This window comes from Tursiops truncatus, chromosome 17 (genome assembly GCF_011762595.2).
Source record: "Tursiops truncatus isolate mTurTru1 chromosome 17, mTurTru1.mat.Y, whole genome shotgun sequence".
Taxonomy (NCBI): Eukaryota; Metazoa; Chordata; class Mammalia; order Artiodactyla; family Delphinidae; genus Tursiops; species Tursiops truncatus.
In genome coordinates, this window is record NC_047050.1 from 12,544,888 (window position 1) to 12,564,804 (window position 19,917).

Genomic DNA, 19,917 nt, shown 5'->3' on the forward strand with positions numbered 1-19,917 from the left:
CGGATGCAGAAGTTCCTTTGTAAGCTAATCTAAGTGATAAGGAAGCCCAAGATAGGAAAGAGATGGTTGAAACAAGACTAGAAGAAGACATAGACTAGACAATTATAAAAACAATCTCCTTACTGTCCCTTTCTCAGTCTTCGAAAAAGTCAGGCATAGAAACTTGGTCCTTGAGAGGAAAATGATAATAGGAATGGAAAACTTCAGAGGTGGAATAACCATTCCATCAGCAGTGTATTGTTTTCTGAAATACTTATTTTCCAGCAAAATAACTTAATAGACTACCAAACATTTCTGATCATTTTTGCCAAAAGGACTCCTAAATTTTCTAAAGCAATATTCTTCAAACTGCAGGTTGCAGTCTTTTAGTAGGTTGTAAAATCAATGCAGTGGGTAACTACCACATTTTCCTTAAAGAGTGTTTATCTAAAAAAAATCATTTATTTTGGCATAATTTTAGTTTATAGAAAAGTTGCAGACATAGTATAGAGAGTTTCCATACACCCCTCACCTAGTGCTCGCTGTTGTTAACATCTTACATTCCCAGAATATGTTTGTCACAACTAAGAAGCTGACATTGGAACATTACTACAAACTAAATTCCAGACTTTATGGATTTCTCCAGTTTTTCCATCAGTGTCCTTTTTCTGTTCCAGGATTTAGTCAGTACAGGGTACCACACTGCATTTAGTTGTCGCATCTCCTAGTCTCCTCTATTCCGGGACAGTTTTTTAGTCTTTCTTGTTTATCATGATTGTGACAGTCTAGAGGGGTATTGGCCAACTATCCTATAGAATGTCCCCCAGTCTACATTTGTCTGATGTTTTCTCATGATGAGGCTGGGGTTAAGGGGTTTTGGAAAGAATAGCACAGGGTAGCCTTCTCATCACATCGTATCGGCAGGTATGTGACATCCATATGATAGTGCTGGAATCACTAAGTTTACCACACTGGCAAGAATTGAGAGGTAGTGGGAATAAGCTCCATCTTCTGGAGAGGGGTTATCTACATATATTATTTAGAATTCTTCTGTAAGAAAGATTTGTCCCTTCTCCTCTCTTTATTTATTCAGCCATTTATTTATATCACTGTTGTTTCATGTATATTTATTTTGTACTTTGGGTTATAATGTTATTTATAACATTATAGTATTATGTTATTTATGTTGTTGCTCAAGTTGTTGCAACTTAGGCCATTGGGAGCTCTTTCATGTTGGCTCCTGTATCTCTTTGATATGTCCCATCCTTTTGTTTCTTGAGCACTTTTTTACTTTCTGTTACTGCAAGATGCTCCAGGCTCATCTTGTATATTCCCTGTCCCCTGCCCTGGAATCAGCCATTTCTCCAAGGAGACCTGGTTCCTCTTGGAGAATGGTATTTAGAAACCAAGCTCTCGGTGGGCAGAGCTAGATAGTATATGTATATATACTAAGTCATAAACATTATCTGTAATTGTTCCTGTGTCTATCAATTTGTGTACACGTTAAATTCACACTGATATTTCTGACTGTAATCCAGGATGTGGTAGGATTTTAATGTAGCATGTTAACCTGCCTAATTATGCTTTGCTTAGATTTTTGTTGGCATTCTCTAGGCATGTTCTGGCTAAGTAAACAAGGTGAGGAAATTTCAAGATACAGACTGGCTAGGTAATGGAATGTTAACCCAAGGTGGTAATTTTCAACAAAGAATTCTTCCATAGTAGGTCAACTACTTCTTAGTAATGGAGAGGTCAGTATAGTTTTTCTGTATTTACTTTCAAGATGTTATAAATGCCTTAACTTTTGCAGCTTTCCATATTCCAGACATGCATATTCCATTAAATCTAATGGATCGCTGACTTTTTATTTTCTTTATTTTCATTCATAAACTGAAGACTGTGCTCTCTTTTGGCAAACCAGTGTAAGAAAGAGAAGCCGGGCAGCTTTTCAGTTTTCTCACTTGCAAATCTTACACAATAATTTCCACCCCATGAGATTCTAGTGAAGAATAAATAAATGTATGTATTTGAAAGCACTTTGTAAATTCTGTGTGCTAACTTAAGTTAGATAATATATGTTAGAATTACCATCATTTAGCAAGAATTGGTTAAATACATTTAACTTCGGGGTAGTGTTCGATATGTATTGTGATCAGCGACATCTCAGTGTTGGCTCTTTATTCCAGTTTTACAAATAGTTTCACAAAAAGAATCTCTTATTCATTAATTAATTCACCATATTATTGAATTCCTAATAGTGCTAGGCACCCCCAGCTCACATGCAAAGAAGAGCTAATAACCTAATTCCTAACCGAACAGCCTACTTAACTATTAGCATTAATGGTATACAGGAGTCCAATTTAATGGCCTCCAAAAGCCTTTTTAGTATTTGTTTTGCATTTTAATGAATCTCTGTTGCAGTTCCTATCCCCCTAGGTGGTTCACTATTAGAGGCCTATGTCAGCCTTGACAAGGTGATTTTGTGGCTTTGGTGAAACCTTCCCCATAAAAGGAAACCCCAGGAGAGCAGGGGGCATTGCCTGTGGGGATCCCAGCTCCTCCCATCTAGGTGCTTAGGGAAGATTTAGTGAATAAAGACATGAAGGCAGGAGTCTGGCAAACTTCTAGCTTAGAGCTACATTTTAAAAACTAGAGGGGACCCACCTAGGGCTGAGGGAAACAGCAGCAAATACTTTATTTTCAGGGCTGGAGATACCATCCCCCATCCCTGTTTTCTATTATCATCACTCCCCCAAAGTCCTAGCAGAAAAATCCCTTACTAAGCTACCTGCCTATTTTGCTAACTTCCTAGGTTAACAAAGGAAGAAATAGAGTAGTAATTAACTAATTAGGTATCAAGTTCCCAGAAAGCCCACTGTAAAATTAGTTGGGGGACTGTGGATAATACCTCTTATTTTGGGCAGCATATTTATGCTGTATTTCTCTGTATAATTTCTGTTTTAGGCTGAGGGGAAGGTAACATTTATTGAGACCTAGTACATGTCAAGTACTATGCAGGGTACTTTACAATATATAATTTCATTTAATCTCATGCTCACAACAAGACTAAAAGGGTAGACATTATCTGCATCTTACAGATGGTGCAGTCAAACTTCTAGTAAGTTGCAAAGCTGGTCTTTGAATCTTGGTTTCTTTGACCAAAGACTAATCTTTCTACTACACAAACATTTTAAGGTAAAGCTAACTCATTCTGTTCTTCCAATAAGATACTTTGCTTCTGAGCATTTTGAAAGATTATAATGACCTTATAAATACCCTGGTTTTTTTTTAAGTTAATTAATTATTAATTTATTTTTGGCTTGTTGGGTCTTCGTTTCTGTGCGAGGGCTTTCTCTAGTTGTGGCAAGCGGGGGCCACTCTTCATCGCAGTGCGCGGGCCTCTCACTGTCGTGGCCTCTCTTGTTGCGGAGCACAGGCTCCAGACGCGTAGGCTCAGTAGTTGTGGCTCACGGGCCTAGCTGCTCTGCAGCATGTGGGATCCTCCCAGACCGGGGCCCGAACCCATGTTCCCTGCGTTGGCAGGCAGATTCTCAACCACTGCGCCACCAGGGAAGCCCCCCTGTTTTTTTAATACGAGGAATTGAAATAACAGCTACTAGAATAAATTTTTATAATATATTGTGGTGAAAGATGCCAAATTTCTTGTACAGGGAGTTAAATGTCAACTCAGATTTTTTTCCTAGAAGACACTTTTATCATAATTTGTCATTTTCTACAGGAAAAGAGAAAGGAATCCCATGGATGTATTTGACATGGCCAGACATCGGTTACAGGCTCCAGTCAGAAGACAGTCACCTAAGGGCCTAGACACTACTACTTTTCAGAATATTCATGACTTTAATGAGCTGAAAGATAGAGGTGAGTAGAATGCTGCTATTGTAATGATACAGCAAGAGTGTCCTACCCATATTTAAGTATCTTTAAAGACGTTTGTATCCTTTTTCTAAAGTAAAGTTTCATTTATGGTATATATTTTAAGTGATGCTGAATGAAACTTCTGTATACTCTAGTTCTTCAATTTGCCAATCTGGTGGATGGACCTTTAGTTTGGCTATTTTCCTTTGGAGGGCATACAGCTCTTAAAGCCTCAGGAGTGGATTAGATCAGTAAAATAGTGTGAAGAGTGGCACCTGACATTGAGTGGAGGATGGACAGCCAGATGAGCTTAGTAAAGAGGTGGAGAAGGCAGAGTCAGTGACTGGAGGTTAAGCAGGAGAATGTGGTGTCCTGAAAGCTGAGGGAAGAGAGTGTACCGGGGAGGAGGGACTATGTAGAATGAATATTGGAAGGTGTCAGTTGGATCAGAGGTCATTGGTGACCTCAACTAGATCTTTTTTGGTGGAATTATGGGATCAGAAGCCGATCAGAAGCCAGTTAGCTTTGGAAATGAGGACTGAATAAATAGGAAGCAAAGTGTTGAGGCAATGAGCAGAAGAACCCTTGGAAGAAGGGTGGCTGGGAAGGGGAGGAACACAGGGTCTGGAGCTGGAGGAGCTTGTTAGGAAGCTGATGTGAAAGCTGTTACAGGAGGCAGAGGCTTACAACATAGGGGAGGGAGGGAACGTCTTTGAAGAGAGCAGGGTCCCTGAGTAGAAAGGAGGAAATGCAGGACTTTTGAAGGAAGGGAGTAGAGAAATTTGATGCGGCCACTTAGGAGGAGGAGAGAAAGCTTATTAGGGAAGTAGGATTGCCAAGGTAACAGAGGCTTGGGAGACTGAGAGGAACCAAAATGTGTGTTACCTGTGATTTTTCTTCAGGTGCACTCACAGAGCGGCCGTTGGGATAGAGGAGGCGAGTTGTTGGATGGTGGTTTTATGACCTATACCACATGAATCGGAGTTTACACTTTTCTTCTGCTTCTTATTTTTAAAAGTAATATCTATTTTAGAAAGTTTTGAAAATTTAGGATAGAGGGAAAAATCACTTTACGCAAATCACCTAAATATAAACACAATTAATATTTTGTATATTTACTAGTCTTTCTGAGCTTAATTAAAACAAAAAAAGTAAAATAAAAACTAGATGTAATTATTTAATTTTCTTTGTTTTTTTTCACTTAGATATACGTGTGTCATCAATTACATATACCATAGTTATGTTTTTATTCTGTCATTTATTGATTACTTATTATATGCCAGGTATTATATTAAGCCAGTAGGTCTCAGGGGCCTTCTTGAGGTCAAAACTATTTTTTTTTTAAACATCTCTACTGGAGTATAATTGCTTTACAAAACTATTTTTATTATAAACTAAGACATTATTTGTCCTTTTCATTTTTATTCTCTCCTGTGTGTACAGGTTTTCCAGAGCATATATGGCACATGATGACTTCATTGCTCTGAAGCTAATAGAATATGTTTTTGTATTAATGTTTTAAAAATTTCTTAGGTTTAATTTCTAATATGATGGGGGGCAGTAAATAAAAGCTCTTTGGGGTCCTTAACTTTTAAGAGGGTAAAGAGGTCTTGAGAACAAAAAGGTTTAAACTGTAAAATTGAGCCATTCATTTCCCTGTTACCACATCTAGTCCTCATTGATCATATGACTTAGTTGTTGATGTCTCTTGTTTTTATAGAGAGGAAAATGAGTCTGGAAGTGGGGAAATCAGGCTCCAATCCAAGTTTATGTGTCCAGAGTCTCTTCTGTTAACCTTGCTCTTAATCATTTTCTAATTCTTAGATATGCAGCATGCTTCTCATTTCCCACTATTGTTACCAAATCAGGTCCGGCTGCTTGTCGCTTAAAAAAATCAGTACTCGCAAAAGTTGGTGGAAAGGAAAATTGTTTTTAATCAGAATGCTGACAATCTGGCGAGATGCTGGACTCAATGTCCCCCAAAAACCATCCTGAAGATTCTGCTGGGCCATGAAAGTTTTTAAAGGGAAAGAGGGAAGTCATCTCAGTTACTCATTGGGATGGGGGTCAGAGTCATCGCCCCCCGCACTGTGTGCAGGCCTGTTGACTACTCATGATCATTCTTTAGTTGCTATTCACACAGTTTGTGAGATTACTGAAGGGGAAGCTAGGGAAGAGATCTGGTCATCTGTTAATTACTTATTCTTCATTTCTACTTCTTTGATCTACAGAAAGAACCAACACATTAGGCAAGGTATTGTGTGATCAAAAGATTTGAAAGGTGTGCTAGGGCTGGAGATGAGGAGAGCATGGGGGTGCCTGGTTTAAGGTTAATGACAGACAAAGGGGCCTCCTGCAGAGAGCTCTTTCCTGCCGAAAGCTGCTTACAAATCCCCACTTGGCAGAACATCATTCCGTTTCTGTGGGATCATGCATGAAGGTCTTTGTAACTTCTTCATGCTGACATACGGTGCTGTATTCTTAGGGTGGAAGTTGTCGGCATGGGTCTGTAGCATCTCTTTGCTGGCAGTTGTAGTTGCCCATTTACATATGTGGGCAGAACAAGCGACTGCTCAAGGTGGAGCAGTTTATGTCACGGCTGCAGTCTGATCATCATGCAGTCCGCTTTTTCCTTCTGGTGGCAGGTACAGTATCTGTAAAACAACTCAGGAGTGTGCATCAGACACTGAGTCTGTGACTCTGTTGTCCTGATCATTAGCCGCTTGAGCCTGCTCCTTTGTGACTCAGGGAGGCCTGGGAGACTTCAGCTTCTCTATAAACAAGAGGCAGGAGACAAGGAGGGGCCTTTGTACTTGGGTTGGGGGCGGGGCATAGGGTTCTGATTAGTTCCACTGTGGATCAAAAGGAATATTGTCAAGACTTTTTAAATGTGTGAACTATATTTTTATTCTCAAGATTTAAAAATTAAGGTTTAACATTTTAATTCTGATCAGTTGATAATTCTTGAACTTGTGGCATAGGTGAATTCTTAGACTGTCATTTCCTGCAGAAATGACATCCCTCCTAAAGCTCCAGGCAGCCTGCATTTATCTTTTCATTTTTTTTGGCATGATATTTACAAATATTAATTGGCCAATAACATTATGGTTTCATTTTTCCAGTGTATTTTAGGGATCGGCTGTGATTCAGTGTCTGGTGGCTGCCTGAGTTACAGCCATCTGAATAATTGCTTGGATGTACCTGCACATAGTGGCAGGCTCTGGGTGGCATCTTGGGGGAGTGGGAAGGTCAGGATGGAGAATGTGGCAGTCAGCTGCTGCTTGCTCTGGGGGCTCCCTTATAATGGTGATAAGTTTGTGAAAAGGCATTTATTTAAAGAATGTTAATTTTGTGTTCATTAGTTTTATGATGATGTCCTTTGACTTTGCTGATTGATGTCTCGTTATTTATACTGTTCCTATTTATAGTGAAGTTTTATAAAATCTCTTTTGGAAACAAGATTTAACTTGGTTATATAACTTATTTTTGTACCAGATTCAGAAACACGAGTTGATTTGAAATTTATGTACCCGGATCCTCCAAGAGATTATCATACCTTAGAGATTCAGCAGCAAGCCTTGCTAAGAGAGCAGCAGAAGAGACTGAATAGAATGAAAATGCAGGAAGCTGCTGAAGGTAAGAAATAATCATTGCTGTTTCACAGTTTCAATGGGTTGTTTTTTTGTTGGCTTTCTCAGTCTCTGGTATTGATTTCAATCCGAGGCAGGCTCCCTCCACTGGCAGCTCCATACTCACATGCCCCTTTTGGCCTATAGTCCCTGAGAAGAGTAAGTCCCAGAGAGGGCTGTGATTGGCTTGACTGGGGTATGTTATTTGTGCACGGGAGGGGTCCAGCCACTCATGATAGCCAGGAGGATTGAGTACCTTGACTAGGCCAGGTGGTATCTGCACCAGGGTAAGGAATGCTGGGCAGACACATTGGTGTCCTATGGGACATTTCTCTACTGTGTGTGTCTGAGTTTTGATATAGCATAAAATCTGTAAAGCTTCAGACTGGGCTATGAGTATATTTCTTTGTAATTAGCCAATCAACAGATACTTACTGAGTGCCTACTATGAGCCTGGGTAGTGACCTATATCCAGGGTATATGGTGATGAATGAAATATGCCACTGCTCTCAAGGGGCTTATACTCTGTTGGAGAATTTAGATGCTTAAAAAGTGTGAGTGTGACGAATGTTGCAAAGGAGATAGCTAGGGTCCCTTGGGAGTGTGTAACTAGGGGTGGGGTGGGCAGGCACCTAGAGGTGGAGTGGAGCTAGTGGCCGCAGAGAACATCAGTGGGCCCTATTGACCCGGGTGTCCTGCATGACCTTCACACATATCTCACCAGCTTTGCCTGCCTTCAGGCCATTGAGTGCAGCCATGGAAAATGAGTCATAAAAATGCAGCAGTTAGGTAACAAGAATAGAAGGAGATAGGAGATGGTCCTAGCAGTTATTTTCAGGAAAATTCAAAACCCTACCTTATTAGCAGGCTTGTCTGACCTACAGAATCTGAAGAACCTATTTTTGACTACATGAGAGTATCACAGGAGTAAGTGATGTACCACTTTAGGCCCTGATCACAGGTCAAGGCTTCAGTAAAGACTGACAGGGAAAGTCTTCCCTCCATCTTGCATAGAATTTTTAACAGTGGTCTCACTGATCACCCTCTGACAGCAGAGTAACCCAAAGTCTGTGATAAATAGTAGGCATATCATCAGGAGAGAAGAGAGAAGCAGGTACAGTCTTCAACCTTTACACCCATTTTGGTGGCATTTTTCCTTAGGAGACCCAACTGATGATCTGATCTGGTGTGATCTTGGCAACTTGCTCTGATTAGCCCAAAAGTAGTCCTCATGTGGAAATAGGTCCATTTTGGGACTGAGGGTATCCATCCCCTACAGCAACTACCCCACAACTTCTACCAAACACTGTGATGACTTAATTCATAAGTATATGGTTTAACTATAAAACAATCAAAAATGTGGGTATAAAATATTTTTTTTTTTTTTTTTTTTGGTGGTACGCGGGCCTCTCACTGCTGTGGCCTCTCCCGTTGCGGAGCACAGGCTCCGGACGCACAGGCTCAGCAGCCATGGGTCACGGACCCAGCTGTTCCACGGCATGTGGGATCTTCCCGGACCGGGGCACGAACCCGTGTCCCCTGCATCGGCAGGCGGATTCTCAACCACTGCGCCACCAGGGAAGCCCAAAAATGTGGGTATAAAATATTTTAACAAGGAATACAGGCTATCATTGGCAGCCTATTTATTCCCACAGGCAGTAGCTAAAAGGATAAAGTGCACTATTGAGAGGAACACATAGGAACCCTGGTCATATCAGAGGGGCCTTTGGGTTACCTGATCCAAAATCTTTGCCCCGGAACCAGGTGCCTGGAGTTGAATTCAATTTCCTTCAATTCCACGTGAGGGAGTTGTTTAACTCTTCTCAACAATTTTCTACACAGATTGTAGAAATATGAGGGGAGATGGTTATTTTTCTATAGGCATCAGTTTTAAATTCACAATGATTTTACTTTTTATATTTATTACATGTGAATGGGAGAATTTTATCCAACTAGAATGGATTGGACGCTGGGTTATATTTATTAATAAACAAGTAGTATCTTAAAAAATTCTGAAATGTGATCATTGAAAAGTAATCTCTAGTAAAGAGTTAATTACAAAAGCTATTCTATTTTTTTTTTTTGTGGTACGCGGGCCTCTCACTGTTGTGGCCTCTCCCGTTGCGGAGCACAGGCTGCGGACACGCAGGCTCAGCGGCCATGGCTCACGGGCCCAGCCGCTCCACAGCATGTGGGATCCTCCCGGACCAGGGCACGAACCTGTGTGCCCTGCATTGGCAGGCGGACTCTCAACCACTGTGCCACCAGGGAAGCCCTACAAGAGCTATTCTAAAATTTTTGTTTTTAAAGTATTTTCTAACCTTTTAATTTGTTTTTGCTCTCCATTGGCTACAGTTGACTTGGATGCTGTCCCAAGCACTAAAGTACAAGACCACAGAATGGTAAGAAAAGTTATAATTTTTCAAGCTAGTTTTTGGGTGATAGAAATTTTTAGGAGTATGGTAAGTGAGTATTCCAATTTTGAATTCTTCAGGAATATTGAGTTAAGAAAGAATTTAAAACTTGTCCCATCAGTGTAGTGGGTAGCTAAAGAGATATTAGTGTAATATGTAGAGGAAGCATATTGTAATGAGTAAGAACAAGACTCTAGGGCTAGGCTGTTCAAGTTAGTCTGTTTTTAGCTGTGTGACTTCAGGCAAGGTATTTAATCTTTCTTTGCCTCAGTTTCCTAATATGTAAAGTGGGATGATAGTGTTTATCTCTGAGGGTGGCTGTAAGATTAAAATCAATTAATATCTGCAGGGACTTAGGGACAGGCCTAGCATGTAGTAATTTCTATATAAATGTTTATTAACTAAATAAAAAACAGCTCAAAGGCTGTTGTGAGGATTAAATGAGATAATATATTAAAAGCCCTTATAGGGCCTGTCCCATAATGAGTGAGGTCAGTTAGCAGCAGTAGTGGAAGTAAGAGTCTAATCCATGTAGTGGTGAGACCTGTCAAGAAGCTAAGTAAGGTAAGGGCACAACTCTTATCCTGAGGAAGGGACTCTCAAGCATAGACTGAACAAAAGGAAGGGGATGAGCCAGTTTTCAGTCAACAAATATTTGTTAAATACTTACTGTGGACCAGCTAATATTCTAGGTGTTTGTGGGCACAGGAGTGAACAAAAGGAACAAAAATCTTTGTCCTCTGAGGGCTTACTTTCTAGAAAGAAGGAGAGACAATAGACAAATAAAATACTTAGTATGTTGAATCGTGGGGCTCTGGAGAAAATGATAGCTGGGAAGGGGGCACTGGGAGGACTAGAAGGAAGGGTTTACAGTCTGAAGGACAGTGAGCAGGGAAGGCCTCACTGTGAGTGGGTAACATTTGAGAAAGGACGTCAGGGAGGTGTCGTGTGAAATATCGGGGGACACATCTGGAGGAAGAACCTCGCAGGTAGAGGCCCCGGGCAGGAGTGAGCCTCATGTGTACCAGGAGAGCGTGAGTCCCGGGGAGCCTGGACCTCCAGGAGCAGGGGTGGGTGGGAGCAAATGAGGCAGAGAGCGGGTGATGAGCAGCAGAGCCTCAGGGGGCCTTAGGGTGTTGCCTTTTATGCTGTGAATGTGATGAGAGGCTCCCAAAGTTTTGAGCAGAGGAGTGACATGATTGGTTTCATGTTTTAACAACTGACTGCCATTCACTGAGAATAGACTGAGGGGGACAGGAGGCTACTGCTATAATCTAATTAAGAGATAAGGTGCTTTGGCCTGGAGTGGGAGCAGTGGAAGTCATAAGTGGTTGGATTTACTTTGAAAGGAGATAGGATTTTTGACATATTGGATGTGGGGCATGAGAGGAGTCAAAGGTGGACTTCAAGGTTTTTGGTTGGAGTTGCTATTTACAGAGATGAAGAAGCAGGAAAAACGGGTTTCAGGGTGAGGGAGAAGGTCAGGAACTTAGTTATAGTCATGGTAAGTTTGAGATGCCTGCTAGACAAATAGTTGGAGCTGGTGAGTAGATGGGTAAGAGAGAGAGTTTGAGGAAAGACTGAGGTTGAAAATAAATTTAATCTTCCCCCCCACTAATGATACAGGTAGTATTATCCCCATTTTCAGATTATAAAAGTAAGACTCAGCTAGGCTGTTAGTTGCCCAGCGTTACCAGTTGGTAGCTGTTGGTGCTTGGTTTTGAAGTGATAATGGTGATAACAACGTTGCAGTAGCAACACTCTGTACGTGCACGAGGTACCTGACATTTATTTGCTCTGAAGTTCACAAGGTATGCTTATCCCCATTTTACATAAGAGGAAACTGCTAGCCATGGCCACACAGCCAGTGAGCAGAAAAGCCCATGTCTGAATGCAGGCTGGACTCCGGAGCCCCTCCCTGTCCCTGTACCACATTGCTTGAGATGTATGGACACCTTTTCTGAATACCCTGTAGGTTTCTTTGTATGTGGCAGCCATATTTCTCAGTGAAAAATACTGAAATTTAACTTCTGGGATTTTGATCAAAATCCTGGATTAATAACACCATATTTTGCTGAGTAGAAACTGAGCATAAGCCAACAGTGTAACATGGCTGTTACAAAAAAAGCTAAAAAGTTGTGGGTTCACCTTCCTAGGAACTGGATCATATGGAAAACTCAAGGTGAAACTGGGGAAGAGTGTCAGGGAGAAGATAGGGCTGAGGTGGGCCTTGATCACGCTCTCCTGTGTGTGAAGAACTGTGATGCAGAAGAGAAGCTGGGCAGTGTGTATGCAGTGCTAAGAACAGCTGGTGAATATTAGATGCTATTATTACCATTACTGTCATGCTAGAAAGCAGACGTAGAGTCAGTGGGTGTTAAATGTAAAAGAATTTAGTACATGGAAGAACTCAGTGAAAGAGAAGAACTTTCCGATAACCAATGCTATGTCTCAGTGGAGTGCATTTCCTTAGAAATTAATGGACAGCTCTTCACTGGAGTATTCTAGCACATCCTAGAAATCTGGAAGGGAAGTGCAGAGAGGTGGTGTTGGGTGACTTTAGGTTCCTTCCAGTATGTAAGGTGACATTATTGTAAAACTCTCTGTATGTAAATTTCTTACCTCTAATTTGAGAGCTCCTTACAAGCCCAACCCTAGCATTATTTTTTCGCTACTCCTATGTCCCTCACTATCTGTGCTATGCCTTTGTGACAGCTGCTGTCACAAGGGGCTCTCATTATCTGAGGGTATGCCTCTCCCCCATGGGACTGTGATCCACTCCAGAACAGAAACTCTTACTCATCTTTGTATCTCCAGTTCCTAACACAGAGGAAAATAGTAAGTGCACTAAACAGATTTATTGAGAGAATGAATAAATCTTGACAGTGGTTTAAAGACTTTTAAAGTGGGTTCACTGCTTCGTACTCTATTATATTTTTAACAGCAATAATGTAACTCTTAATAAAAGGTCTTTCCTGTATTTTCTGGGCGTGGTGGAGGAGGGAAGCAGCCAGTTCTACTTCACCCTGTCCTCTTTTGCTAATTTTGGGGAGAGTGTGGAGACTTGTGCCTTAGTACAAATTTGCTGCTTTTCCACACAGGACTAATAAAAATAGTCATTAATATATGATGTTTCTTTTAGCCCAGAGATGACACTAATGATTTCTTGAAAAATTCATTACTGGAATCTGATAGTGCTTTTATTGGTGAGTATATTTATTTTACCAACCTATTTCTTTAAATATTAAGCATTATTTATACTTAAGTGTTTTTCTCCATACTTAAAAAATCAGTACTTTACTCTTTGTTGTGCAAGATGGTAAAAAAAAAAAAGGAATATTTTGTTTTACTAATAATCATCAAATATAACTTAACAAAATTTTCAAAATCAGATACTTAATACAAACACACAAATGAGAACAAGTAAAACTGCTAATAATCATCAAATATAACTTAACAAAATTTTCAAAATCAGATACTTAATACAAACACACAAATGAGTACAAGTAAAACTGGGGAAATCTGAATAAGATTGGAGGATTTTATCAGTATCAGTGTCTTGGGTGTGAGGCTGTTGCTCCTGCTGTACAGAATGCTACCGTTGTGGGGAACGAGGCAAACTGTACAAGGGGTCTCCCTTACTGCTTACAAGTGCATGTGACTTCACAGTTATCTTAATAAATATTTTAATTTTAACAAGCCATAAGAATATAACTTAGTCTTGAGAAGATATGTGAAGGTACATGTACTGTAATAGACACTTATAGTTGTGTACTCTGAACATAAGCATTTCTGCTATCCTAGGGCCATCAGGGAATTCTCCCTTCTACATGTTAGTTTTATTTCATGTCAATTACTTTATATTTTCAAGTGATCAACGTTCCAAACTAGCCTATATTTCTTTCTCAGTTTTTTCTTTTCTAATGAGTTTTTCTTTTGCAAGGAAGTCATAGTGTGGAGAGTGAGTAAAGATAGAGAAATCAGTAGGAAATAGGGATGGGAAGATAGCTCATTAGACGTCAGGGAAATGTGACCAGTTCCTGCTAATAATGAAGACAGTCTGGGGCACTCAAGACAGTGGCTCGGAATATTTCATTACATAGACCTTATACTAGACCAAAGATATGCAGTCTGTCTTGATTAATGGTCACCACAAGCAGCCCCTAGTCATGACTGTTGCCACTGTTCTGATGAGTGTGGGTAAGGCTGGTAGTGTGAATGCTTTTTTTTTTTTTTTGAGAAGTCACAATCTGCCAAATACAATTTGAATAGGCCTACATCTTTTAAAGAAATTGAGAGGTGGGGGAAGTGGAGAAATGTTGGTCAAAGAGTACAAACTTTCATTTATAAGTTGAATATCTGGGGATATAATGGACAGCATGGCAACTATAGTTAATAATACTGTATTTTATACTTGAAAGTTGTTATGAGAGTAGAACTTTAATGCTCTTACCATAACAACAATAATAACAAAAAAGTGGTAATCATGTGAGGTGAAGGATGTGTAAACTAGCCTTATTGTGGTAAACATTTCACAATCCTCACATTGTGCTCCTTAAACTCACACAGTATGTCAATTAATTATATCTCAATAAAGCTAGGAAAAAGCCCCAAATTGACTGTAATAACAATAAAAAAAGAAATTGAATCAATAATTAATAACCTTCCAAAACAGAAAACACCAGGCCCAGATGGGTTCAGTGGTGAATTCTACCAAACATTTGTTGAAGACTTCTTATACCAATTCTCTACAGCCTCTTCTAGAAGATAGAAATAGATGGAATACTCCTAACTCATTCTCTGTGGCCAGCATTACTCTAATACCCAAACCAGACAAAGACATCATAAGAAAACTGTAGATCAGTAGCAAATCGAATCCAACAATGTATAAAGAGAATTATACACCACGACTAAGTAGGATTTATACCAGTTATGCAAAACTGGGTTACATTCAGTATAATTCATTCAAATATAATTCATTGCTTTAACAGGCTAAAGAAAAAAATCTTCATTATCATCATTATCAATAGATGCAGAAGGATTAAACAAAATCCAACACCTTATTCATGATAATTGTCAGCAAACTTAGAGGGGGACTTCCTCAACTTCCTAGAGAACATCAACAAAAAACCAGCTAGCATTTAGTGATGAGACACTAGCAACTTTTCTGCTAAGATAAGAAACAAGGTGAAGATGTCCCCTCTTACCACTCCTCAACGTCATTATGGAAGTCCTAGCTAATTCAGTAAGGCAAGAAAAGGAAATAAAAGGTACACAGATTGGGAAAGGATAAATAATACTGCCTTTGTGCACAGATGACATGATTGTAGGAAATGTGAAAGAATCAATCCCGCACCACCAGAAACCCCCCCCCAATATTAATAAGCAGTTATAGCAAGCTTGCAGAATACCAGGTTAATACACAAGTCAATCATTTTCCAATATACCAGCAATGAACAAGTAGAATTTGAAATTTAAATGCAATATCATTTACATTAGCACCCCCCCAAAAGAAACATTTAGATGAAAATCTTACAAAACATGTACAAGATCTATATAAGGACAACTACAGAACTCTCATCAAAGAAATAAAATAACTAAATAAATGGGGAAATATTCCATGTTCATGGATTGGGAGACTCAGTATTGTCAAGATGTCAGTTCTTCCCAACTTGATCTGTAGATTCAATGCAATCCCAATAAAAATCCCAGCAAGTTATATTGTGTATATCAACGAACTGATTCTAAAGTTTATATGGAGAGGCAAAATACCCACAATATCCAACAGAATACTGAAGAAGAAAGAACAGTCAGAGAACTGACTTTCTATAAAGTTACAGTAATCAAGACAGTGTGGTATTGGCAAAAGAACAGACAAATAGATCAGTGGAACAGAATAAATACCCTAGAAATAGACCCAAACAAGTATAGTTAACTGTTCTTTGACAGAAGAACAAAGGCAGTACAGTAGAGAAAAGATTGGACATCTACATGCAAAAAAGTGAATCTAGACACAGACGTTACCACCCTTCAAAAAAATCAACTCAAAATGGACCACAGAGCTTCCCTGGTGGCGCAGTGGTTGGGGGTCCACCTGCCGATGCAGGGGATGCGAGTTCGTGCCCCAGTCCGGGAAGATCCCACAAGCCGTGAAGTGGCTGAGCCTGCACGTCAGGAGCCTGTGCTCCACACCGGGGAGGCCACGACAGTGGGAGGCCCTGTACCGCAAAAAAAAAACAAAAAAAACAAAATGGACCACAGACCTAAAGGAATCAGGCTCCCTGACTTCAGACTATACTACAAAGCTACAGTAATCAGAACAGTATGGTACTGGCACAAAAACAGAAATATAGATCAATGAAACAGGTTGGAAAGCCTAGAGATAAACCCACGCACATATGGTCACCTAATCTATGACAGAGGAGGCAACAACGTGATAGAGAAAAGACAGTCTCTTCAATAAGTGGTGGTGGGAAAACTGGACAGCTAGGTGTAGAAGAATGAAATTAGAACACTCCCTAACACCATACACAAAAATAAACTCAAAATGGATTAAGGACCTAAATGTTAAGACTGGACACTGTAAAACTCTTAGTGGACCACCTGGAGGGGTGGGATAGGGAGGATGCAAGGGAGGGAGACGCAATAGGGAAGAGATATGGGAACATATGTATATGTATAGCTGATTCACTTTGTTATAAAGCAGAAACTAACACACCATTGTAAAGCAATTATACTCCAATAAAGATGTAAAAAATAAAATAAAACTCTCAGAGGAAAACATAGGCAGAACACTTTGACATAAATCACAGCAAGATCTTTTTTGATCCACCTCCTAGAGTAATGAAAATAAAAACAAAAATAAACAAATGGAATTGAAACTTAAAAGCCTTTGCACAGCAAAGGAAACCATAAACAAAACAAAAAGACAACCCACAGAATGGGAGAAAATATTTGCAAACGAAGCAACCAACAAGGGATTAATCTCCAGAATATACAAACAGCTCATGCAGTTCAGTATCCAAAAAACAACCCAATCAAAAACTGGGTGGAAGATCTAAATAGACATTTCTCCAAAGAAGACATACAGATGGCTAAAAAGCACATGAAAAGATGCTCAGCATCACTAATTATTAGAGAAATGCAAATCAAAACTACAATGAGGTATCACCTCACACCAGTGAGAATAGGCATCGTCAGAAAATCTACAATGAATGGTGGAGAGGGTGTGAAGAAAAGGGAACCCTCCTACACTGTTGGTGGGAATGTAAATTGGTATAGCCAATATGGAGAACAGTATGGAGGTTCCTTAAAAAACTAAACATAGAACTACCAAATGACTCAGCAATCCCACTCCTGGGCATATACCCGGAGAACACCATAATTCAAAAAGATACATACACTCCAGTTTTCACTGCAGCAGTATTTACAATAGTCAGGACATGGAAGCAACCTAAATGTCCATCAGCAGAGGAACGGATGAAGAAGATGTGGTATATATATACAGATACAGTGGAATATCACTCAGCCATAAAAAAGAACAAAATAATGCCATTTGCAGCAACATGGATGGACCTAAAGATCATCATACTGAGTGAAGTCAGACAGAGAAAGATAAATATCATATGATATCACTTATATGTGGAATCTCAAAAAAAAAAAAAAGGGTACAAATGAACTTTTTTACAAACCAGAAGTAGAGTCACAGATTTAGAAAACAAACTTTTACCAGGGGGTAAGTGGGGCAGGGGGAGAGATAAATTGGGAGACTGGGATTGACATATACACACTATTATATATAAAATAGATAACCCGCTGTACAGCACAGGGAACTCTGTAATGACCTATATGGGAAAAGGATCTAAAAAAAAAAAAGTGGATATATGTATATATATAACTGATTCACTTTGCTGTATACCTGAAACTATCACAACATTGTAAATCAACCATACTCCAATAAAGATTAAAAAAAAAAAAAAAAAGGACCATAGACCTAAATGTAAAATGCAAAAACTATAAAACTCCTAGAAGATAACATTGGAGAAAACCTAGAAGAACTTGGGCATGGCAATGGCTTTTTAGATTCAATGCCAGAGCACAATCTATGAGAGAAATAATAGATAAACTGGACTTCATTAAAATTAAACTTCAGTGCTCTGTGAATGACAATATCAGGAGAATAAGACAAACCATAGACTGGAAGAAAATATTTGCAGAAGACACATCTGACAAAGGACTCTTATCCAAAGTACACAAAGAACTCTTAAAACTCAACAAGAAAAGAAACAACCCAATTAAAAGATGGGCAAAAGATCCAGACACTTCACCACAGACAGACAGATGGCAAATAAGCATATGAAAAGGTGCTCCACATCATTTGTCATCAGGGAAATGCAAATCATGTGTCATCAGGGAAATTCAAATTAACACAAGAGATACCACTACATACGTATTAGAATGGCCATGGGACTTCCCTGATGGTCCAGTGGTTAAGAGTCTGCCTTTCAGCACAGGGGACATGGGTTTGATCCCTGGTGGGGGAACTAAGATCCCACATGCCCCAGGATAACTAAGCCTGTCAGCTCTGGAGCCTGTGCACCACAACTAGAGAGCCCACACACCACAACTGCTGAGCCTGTGTGCCACAATGAAAGATCCTGCATGCTGCAGCTAAGACCTGACACAGCCAAATAAATTTTTTTTTTTTTTTGCAGTACGCGGGCCTCCCACTGTTGTGGCCTCTCCCGTTGCGGAGCACAGGCTCTGGACGCGCAGGCTCAGCAGCCATGGCTCATGGGCCCAGCCGCTCCGTGGCATGTGGGATCCTCCCAGACCGGGGCATGAACCTGTGTCCCCTGCAACAGCAGGCGGACTCTCAACCACTGCGCCACCAGGGAAGCCCTTAAGTTTTAATTTTTTCAAAATAAAGTTGGGGAAAAAATTCTAAATGTTTTAAGTAATATATTCAACTCCATGGTCAAATAGGCTGTTGGCCCACTTTGAATGGCTGTGATCCAAAAGAATGACAATTCCAAGTGTTGGTGAGGATGTGGGCACACTAGAACCTTCTTACAATGTGAAATGGTTCTACCTCCTCCAAATGCTAAACATAGTTACCATAACACCCAGCAATTTCACTCCTAGGGAATATACCCCAAAGGGATGAAAACATATGGCCACAAAAAGACATGTACATGAACATTCATAGTAACATTATTAATAATCTCCAACGAAAAACAGTTCAAATGTCCATCAACTGGTGAGTGCATAGGCAAAATGAGAGATATCCATATGGCATAGTATTACTCAGCAGTAAAAACAACAAAAAACAAACAGAAAAGAACTACAGTTGACCCTTAACAACATGGGTTTAACTACATAGGTCCACTGAATAGAGTTTTTTCAATAAATATAGTACCTGTATTTCCATTTTACAGATCTTTAAACTTAAGTGTGGGGGATGTCTGTGTTTGATTAGAGATCACAGTATTTGGAATCTTTAGAAGTAGGGTTTGAGTCCTGATTCAGTCCACACTGTTTCAGCTTCCTGCCCTTGGGTGAGTCATGTATCATTTCCTTTGTTTTTGAGGCAGATAGCAGTATGTGGATTTTCAACTGCACAGGGGGTCGGCATCCCTAATCACCATGTTGTTCAAGGGTCAACTGTACTGATACATGGTACAACATAGATGAACCTCAAACACATGCTAAAGTGACAGACACAAAATATTACATTGTATAACTCCATTTATATGGAATCTCAGGAATGGTAAATCTCCAGACTGAAGGCAGATCAGTGTTCACATGGGGTTGGCAGGTGGGAGTAGGGAGTGATTTTGCCAGTGAGCACAGGGGAACTTTTTGAGCTGATAGAAATGTTGTAAAACTTTGTAGTGATTGCACAATTCTATAAAAATCACTGAACTGTGAACATTTATAGTGGGTGAATTTTACTGTATGTTAAATAACATCTTAATAAAGCTATTAAAAGACAGTCTTGGTTTAGCTCTGAATAAAAC

General features: G+C 39.8%; 1 protein-coding gene across 11 annotated transcripts in view; it reads left to right on the forward strand.

Annotated features, from left to right (window-relative positions):
* Positions 1-19,917, forward strand: part of CSPP1 (centrosome and spindle pole associated protein 1) — a 191,875-nt gene that overhangs the window by 167,098 nt on the left and 4,860 nt on the right. For 8 of the 11 annotated variants that reach the window (XM_033842688.2, XM_073794471.1, XM_033842685.2 and 5 more), the window contains 4 exons: positions 3,719-3,858; positions 7,351-7,491; positions 9,840-9,886; positions 13,041-13,104. In XM_033842688.2, coding sequence (XP_033698579.1) covers positions 3,719-3,858; positions 7,351-7,491; positions 9,840-9,886; positions 13,041-13,104 — 392 coding nt within the window. Of the gene's footprint in view, positions 1-3,718; positions 3,859-7,350; positions 7,492-9,839; positions 9,887-12,054; positions 13,012-13,040; positions 13,105-14,889; positions 16,150-18,612; positions 19,823-19,917 lie in introns of those variants that run through there. The other 3 variants (XM_073794468.1, XM_073794469.1, XM_073794470.1) reach the window with 3 other exon arrangements.